Source organism: Malania oleifera, chromosome 2 (assembly GCF_029873635.1).
Source record: "Malania oleifera isolate guangnan ecotype guangnan chromosome 2, ASM2987363v1, whole genome shotgun sequence".
NCBI classification, from domain to species: Eukaryota; Viridiplantae; Streptophyta; class Magnoliopsida; order Santalales; family Ximeniaceae; genus Malania; species Malania oleifera.
In genome coordinates, this window is record NC_080418.1 from 71,137,044 (window position 1) to 71,144,449 (window position 7,406).

General features: G+C 35.2%; 1 protein-coding gene across 1 annotated transcript; it reads left to right on the plus strand.

Annotated features, from left to right (window-relative positions):
- Positions 1 to 1,861: 1,861 nt before the first annotated feature.
- On the plus strand, positions 1,862 to 5,769 carry LOC131148686 (expansin-B3-like). The gene is made up of 4 exons (XM_058098570.1): positions 1,862 to 2,415; positions 2,714 to 3,020; positions 4,099 to 4,228; positions 5,057 to 5,769. Exons 1-4 carry the CDS (start codon positions 2,232 to 2,234, stop codon positions 5,252 to 5,254), a joined length of 819 nt encoding a protein of 272 aa, XP_057954553.1. The 5' UTR covers positions 1,862 to 2,231; the 3' UTR covers positions 5,255 to 5,769.
- Positions 5,770 to 7,406: the final 1,637 nt, after the last annotated feature.

A 7,406-nucleotide genomic window follows, 5' to 3' on the forward strand; every position in this document is an offset into this window, starting at 1 on the left:
TTTGTATGTATATTTTAGAGACTCTAGCACTCTGGTATTGTATATAAAGTAGTGGTGTGTTATGTTTTCCACTGCGTAGTTAGAATGTATATATGATAGGTTTATCCCCGGTATCCCACTTTGGGTCCAAGTTAACTTTATTTACAGTTTGTGGTATCAAAGTTTATTAGATTAAAATATATATAGCCAGAATTTTTGGGGGCGTTATAGTGACGGTTACAACTAAAAGGTGTATAATAGTGATAGTCTTAAAATCGTTATTACAAATCAACCTGATAGTGACGGTTCTATAACCATCACTAAAAGTCCCTCAATAGTGATGATTCTATATCTGTCACTAATAGTAGGTTTTTAGCGACGATTTTCAGTTTTAAAATACTATCGATTGTAGTGACGATATTTCTCCTTTAGTGATGCTATAGATCTGTCACTAATACTCAATAATTAGTGTTGGTTCTTGAACTGTTGCTAATACTGAGTTGAGGTGGCATTTATAGTGACTAATTTAGAACCGTCACTAAGTTGTCACTAATAAGTAATATTGACGGTTTTCCACTATTAGTGACGGTTTTTAGTCGTCACTAAAATTCTATTTTTTTGTAGTGTCAACCTTCATTGCTTTATGACTAATGTCAGCCTTCTTTGTCCCATGACTAGAGTTAGCCTTCTTTGCCTTATTACCTTCCTCTTTATCCAAATGTTCAACAACGACAATAAACTTATGGGTTGAACTATCATTGAGCAAAGGCTCTTTAGCCACATCATCAATGTTCTTGTGATGTAGATAAATTGCTACCTCTAGATTTTGTCTAATATCTTGCATGGTATGTAATACATCCTTATCAAAATCAAAATTTCTTAATCCATTATTTATGGTCAATTTGGATCAAGGATTATGCTTAGAGAACGAAAAGAAAAGACAAATAAGAACAAAATTCATTTTTCATTGCAATTTCTCTCTATATAAGATACTATTGAAATATATATATATATAAGGATAAAAGACGCTCACGTCTCCTAAAGTTTGATGAAAAGATAGAAATCTCCTTTGAAATTTCAAAAATGTTGTGAAACTCCTTAAGATATAAAAAATGTCACAAATATCCCTTGAAATTTGGAAAAAAAACAAACATTTTTAGAAAAAATTTTTTTTTTACAAGATATAAGGGGATGTTTGTGTCTTTTTAATAAATTTCAAACGAGATCCTCAAAATTCTTGATACCTAAGAGATGGTTTCTAAAATTTTTGAAACCTTATGAGAGCTCATTATTTTTTTGTCAAACCTCAAGAAAGATCATTGTTTTTTGCTTAAAAAATTAATATGATTAAAAATTAAATGATAATATATTAATGATGTATAAAATCAAATTTTATTTATTGATTTGATATATATATATTTTAAATTTTTTTTAACATTTTCTTTTATAACCAAACATGAAAAATAAGAATTTTTTATTTTATTTTTTCATTCCTTTCTCCAACATTTTCATAATTCCAAATAATACCTTAATCCTTACCATGGACTGTTCAATAATATGTAATAAACACTCTGTGCCCTAAAACTACCTCTCGGAAAAAGGATGAAGTGGGCACCACAAACTTATCTTTGAAAATTTGGCCATGACCCCATTTTAAAATATTTCTCACACAAATTTTCAATAAATCCTCCAATTTTGGATTAATGATATATTCCTTTGGCTAATTCTCTTAAAATAAATATATTTAACGTCCATCAAGAAAAATTTTCTAGGAATCAAATCTCTCTCTCCCTGGGTATTCTCACGTGGGTCTCTCCTGTATGGAGTTATCCTAATATTAAAAAAAAAAAAAAAACAATATTACCGGTATAATTATTTATTCACTGAATGACCAGAAGAACCTTGGACTCATACAAGACCGGCGCCTCCAGTTACGCGGAATTAACGCCATAACTGTCGGTGGGCCCCAAAAAAGGAAGTGGCAGCTTCGTGAATTTAAGAAAGTAGTAGGGGCTAAGCGGGTATAAACAAAACAGTCTAGCTTTTGTATGTTTCGTATTTATATACCGTTCAGGCTTCAGACCTAGAATCATAACAAGCAAACACACAAGTCCGACTCCCAACACTGTGCAGTTAGAAGCAGCTGTCGGCAGAACTCCAGAACGTCTGTCTCCACCTCGAAGCCTCCGCCTGCCGGAAAGCTGACAATAGGCGGCAGGTGCGTGGTGGCGCGGCTCCAGCATACCCACACAATGCATTCCCTCCACCACATTGCAAATCTTCTCCGCCTCGCGAGCCTCCTCTTCGCTTTCCACCGTCTCCATATCGTCTCGGCCCAGTATTTACCACTCCAGCACCGCCTCGCCGGTACTCACTCACAGTGGACACCCGCCACCGCCACCTGGTATGGAGCTCCCGATGGCGACGGCAGCGACGGTAAGCCCCCACTCTCTCCACTGGTACCCAATGTAGGACCATAGATCTCGCGCATATATAGTATTAATTAAGTACTTGATCTCCAACTCGGTGAGTCCACTCAGAACTCTCCGAGTCGACTCATGAAGAGACACATTCGAGTAGACACCGTGTACACATCACATCGTATATGTACATTTATACGACAATATGCATATAACATGTTGCGTATGTACGTTCGTATAATAGATCAATTAATTTGTATATGTATAATTGTATATGTAATTATGTACGTATATGGTATATGGATATGGGGCAGGTGGGGCATGCGGGTACGGATCTCTGGTGGATGTGAAGCCGTTCAGGGCTCGGGTGGGGGCGGTGAGCCCGGCGCTGTTTAAGGCAGGGGAGGGGTGTGGGGCATGCTATAAAGTGAAGTGCCTGGACAAGAGCATCTGCTCCAGAAGGGCAGTCACCATTATTGTGACGGACGAGTGCCCCGGCGGCTACTGCTCCGCCGGCCGCATCCACTTCGACCTCAGTGGCGCCGCCTTTGGCCGCATGGCCATCGCCGGCGAAGGTTTCTCCCTGCGCAACCGCGGAGAGATTCCAGTCATTTACCGACGGTAAGTAATTAATGTTTGTCGTATATATATGTGTTTGCGCTCTCGCTTTCTCAATTTTTTAACGGTTTTAATTTCGAGCCTGTCACTTTTAGTGCCTGTTTTGTTGGTCATGTGTGTATTAGTTTCCTGCTGAATGATGATGCTTTTTAGTGACTGTCGCTTGACATGACTGAAACGCCCTTCTGGGTATTATTTTGATTGTTACTGATGAGGGCATTTTCGTCTTTACGCTACCTTTTCCCGCTCTTTGGCTTTTTTGACCTGACCTTCTGGACCAGCGCGTTCCCACACGAATCTGTATTGGCTATTGACCCTGATTCCTGTTTAATCCTGCTTAAATTACATGACTCACCCAATTCTCTCTCTCTCTCTCTCTCTCTCTCTCTCTCTCTCTCTCTCTCTCTCTCTCTCACTACCATAGGATTCCCTTGTGGCGGCAGATCTTGCTCATGGTTATTTCCTTTCCTTACCTCTTTTGTAAATTATCAATTACTAACATATCATTATAGACTTATTCTTAACTACAATAGATATATATATATATATATATATATATATAATATTCAACAAACAAAACACACAATATATAAGAAAATATAAATTAAGCATGGAGTGAGGAAAATTATAGGGAGGACAGAGAAAAATCCTCCAACCGAGAGAGAAATCTGAGAAGGATAAACTGAAAAAGATGGGATATTCGTTTTCATTCTGTGAAGAAATATTGGAGGGATGGAAAATAGGCATTTTCTTGGAGTTGGCATAGCCATAGGCTAGGGCCTAGCTAGTGGCAAAATACGAAAGAAGCCTATAATTTGTAATATCTTCTTAGCTTTCTTTCATCACGTGTCTAATATTATATATATATATATAGATATATATTCCAAATTACACAAAGCTAATATTATTAACTATTAATTACACAAAGCTAATATTATTATTAACTATTAATTATGCGTTATTGTACGACCAACATTAAATAGATGGTATATTGTTGTAGTTGGGTTTTTATAATATACACTGTAATTTTTTGGTACAATTATGATATATGTATGATTTAATGGTAAATATTTTTATATAGGACACGATGTAAGTACCCCGGGAAACACATTGCCTTCCATGTCAATGAAGGTTCCACCGATTATTGGCTGTCACTCTTAGTGGAGTTCGAAGATGGTGATGGTGATGTTGGATCCATGCACATCAAAGAAGTACGTATTCCGCCCTTTAATTAATTAACTCCTGCATATATTCTCTTCCCTCATTCCCTTTTTGTTTCTTATATTTTTTTTAATTTTTTTATTATCATCTTATAGAGATTTTAAATTTACAAATTTTATGCCTTGAATTTAAATTTATTATTTTAATCTGAACAAAATTGAGTAGAATTTATATCATCTATATTTGCTAAAATTTTAAAAATATAACTCATCTCTAAATTCCAAAACTTCAATATATATATATATATATATATATATATATATATTAGTTTTCAATTCACTTATTCTATTCCTAATCATTACTCTGCACACCAAATATGGCTTTATTTTGTCAACAATTTTGATCAAAATTTCTTTCCACCATAATAACAGAAATAATACTTTTGAATTTTGTCCTTTTATAATTCCTGAAAACAACCAATATAAAAGGTTTTTGTGAAATTTTTTTCTTCTTAAAAAGGGAAATCGTGTCAAAGTAAGCCTCTGATACTTGTTAGAAATTTACATATTGGATGTGGTGCATATATATATATATATATATATATATATATATATATATTCAAAAGAGTTATGCTCTCACTTTTGACTTTATACCTAAAAAGAGACGCATGCATGCTGGAATAGATTCAACGGTGCTCTACTCATTAAAATTATTAGACTACTTAATTGAAATTTAAGGGCAGCTGATCTTTATCTCTACTTTATAAAAGGAGTACTACCCCAACTATTGCGGACACTTGCTTCCTACTTCTCCCACCCCCTATTAATATTACTCCTACCTTATGAGATGAATTCATTAAGTGATGAAATTAATGGCAGGCAAGTTCGACAGAGTGGATAGAGATGAGTCACGTGTGGGGGGCAAACTGGTGCATAACGCAGGGACCACTGCAAGGACCATTCTCTGTGAAGATAACGACGCTGTCCAGTCAGAGGACCCTCTCCGCCAGAGATGTCATTCCCAGGAACTGGGCTCCCAAGGCCACTTACACCTCTCGCCTCAGCTTCTTCCCCTAACCCTAACCCTAACCCTAACCCACCAACGTCCCTCTGCCCCTCTATTCTACCCAACTTAAATTATTTACCTTTTCCCATACTAGCTACTACTGCTTTAAGTCATCATCCGCGCCCAACCATCACCATCGTCGGCGCCCACATCAAACTAGCCGTTGGGATTGTCCTGCTCTCTGGGTGAAAAGTAGCCGTTGGAGCCCCTTTTAATTAATTAAGCGTCCAATGGTGGCTCTTCCTTTATTAGCTTATATATATATATATTCTCTGTTTACTCTTCTTTCTTTAAGTTACAAAGTGTGTAAGCGGCTTAAGAGAATTAGGTGCATGCGTAGGCGTAGCCCTCTCCGAAGGAGAGAGAGCGTTCTTTCTTTCCTTTAGTCTGTCTGTCTGTGGGTTTTAGTGCTTATTTTCCATCCTTCATTTGGGATACATACTGTGTGTGGGCCTTGTGCCAGTTCCCACTATATATTGCAATGTATTGATGCTTATTTAATGAACCACTCGTCACTTTGCATGTTTCTCTCTCTTTCTTTCTCTCTCTTCCATTTAATTCCTTGCAGAAACCCTTTGGCAAGAGTGAAATAAGATGGAATTGCGATAAAAAAAAAGTATGCTGGGGGGTATAATAATTTTAAAAGAGTCAAGGTCATGTTGTTAAGATCTGTATTATTTTATTAAAAATAAAAAATATATATATTTTATTGATGAAATTTAGGAATAATCATTTTTATTAAAGGATAAGTAAACATAATTTCAACAAATAGCTAGCAAAAAATTTATTTAATCTACACAGAGGTATATACGTAAGGAGCAATATCCCAGTTCTCATATTAATTTCACACTTATAAAGAAAATATCGCAATTGTAGATATTGTCATTGTGCTCACAATCTCTTAGATTACTTAGTAGATTTAATTACAAAGTTATGAAACTTTAACAAGTGAATAGGTAAATGGTGGTCTTAGATTAGTAGAGTATGGGAAGAGAGAAGAAAAGAGAATTACATAATGCCTATTTGTTGTCTTAGGCAAAACAATAATGATTACAATAAAAAGAATTAATGTTGGAAAATGGTCAATGAACCCACCTTAGTAAAAAATAAAAATAAAAATAAAAATCATTTACTAAAACCAAGTCAAAATCATTTTATTCAATTGAAACCTATTTGTTCAATATTTGTGCACTTACCCAAACAATTTGTCCAAACACCATCCTAAAATATAGGGGGAAAAAAGTGAAGAACGAATTTCACTTGCCTAGGTGAATATTGCCCTATCAAAAAACCATGCCTAGTCAACAAGTAAAGATGTGTTTTGGGACAAAGATGATGAAGAATGAACCTCATTCGCCTACAATAATGATGCCTTACCAATAAACTACATCATAATTGACAAGCAAGGACACAAATAAGTTGAAAAGATAAAGACATCAAGTGAATAGGCAACTATCATTATTGGTGAAGGAGGGGATTTAACATTGCTTAGAATATGAATGGAACACAAAAACTGGTGAGAGGCAAAAGACTTGGGCGAATAAAGTGTTCCTTGCCACAACAAAACACTCCTACACAGATTAACCATAAAACTGACTATAGAGAAATTCCAAAATAAAGCTTGCATGGAAAGAAGGAAAGAAACAAAAATCAACTATAATAAAGTGTCAATAATTAGGGCCAGAGATTTTATTTATGTTTGGAATATCTACCACCAAGTTAACACATTAAAGTTTGCTTCATTTAAGGGCTTGTTTTGGAGATCTCTTATAACTCCAAGTTTGACTTGAAGAGAGGGTATAAATATATGTGTGATCTGTCATGTAAAAGGACCTTCAAACATTTACACATATTAATACACTTAGTCCAGTACTAAAAATGATTTTCAAAATAAAGTATGAGTGAGAGTAATTGCTTTCAAATGCTAAGAAATATGCCCACTAGAATGATTCTTCAACAATCTTCTAAAACAATGAATTTGCTAAAAAAGAATGTGAGAAATAAACAATGTTGTCTTTCAAACAGATTTTTCAAGGAAAAGGGAAAGAGAGTAACAATTTAAGTACAAAATATTTGGGAGGATTTTTGGGCTAATCTCGTTACTAATTATGCTTGTGAAAGGGGTATATATAGAGTTCTTAAAAATATGACCATTTAGGGACA

Bases quoted from the DNA above. Each gene is read 5' to 3' on its own strand.
- LOC131148686 (XM_058098570.1), top strand. From the start codon at position 2,232: ATGCATTCCCTCCACCACATTGCAAATCTTCTCCGCCTCGCGAGCCTC. The intron at 3,021-4,098 runs GTAAGTAATTAA...ATTTTTATATAG, and splicing joins ATTCCAGTCATTTACCGACG to GACACGATGTAAGTACCCCG. The intron at 4,229-5,056 runs GTACGTATTCCG...AATTAATGGCAG, and splicing joins GATCCATGCACATCAAAGAA to GCAAGTTCGACAGAGTGGAT.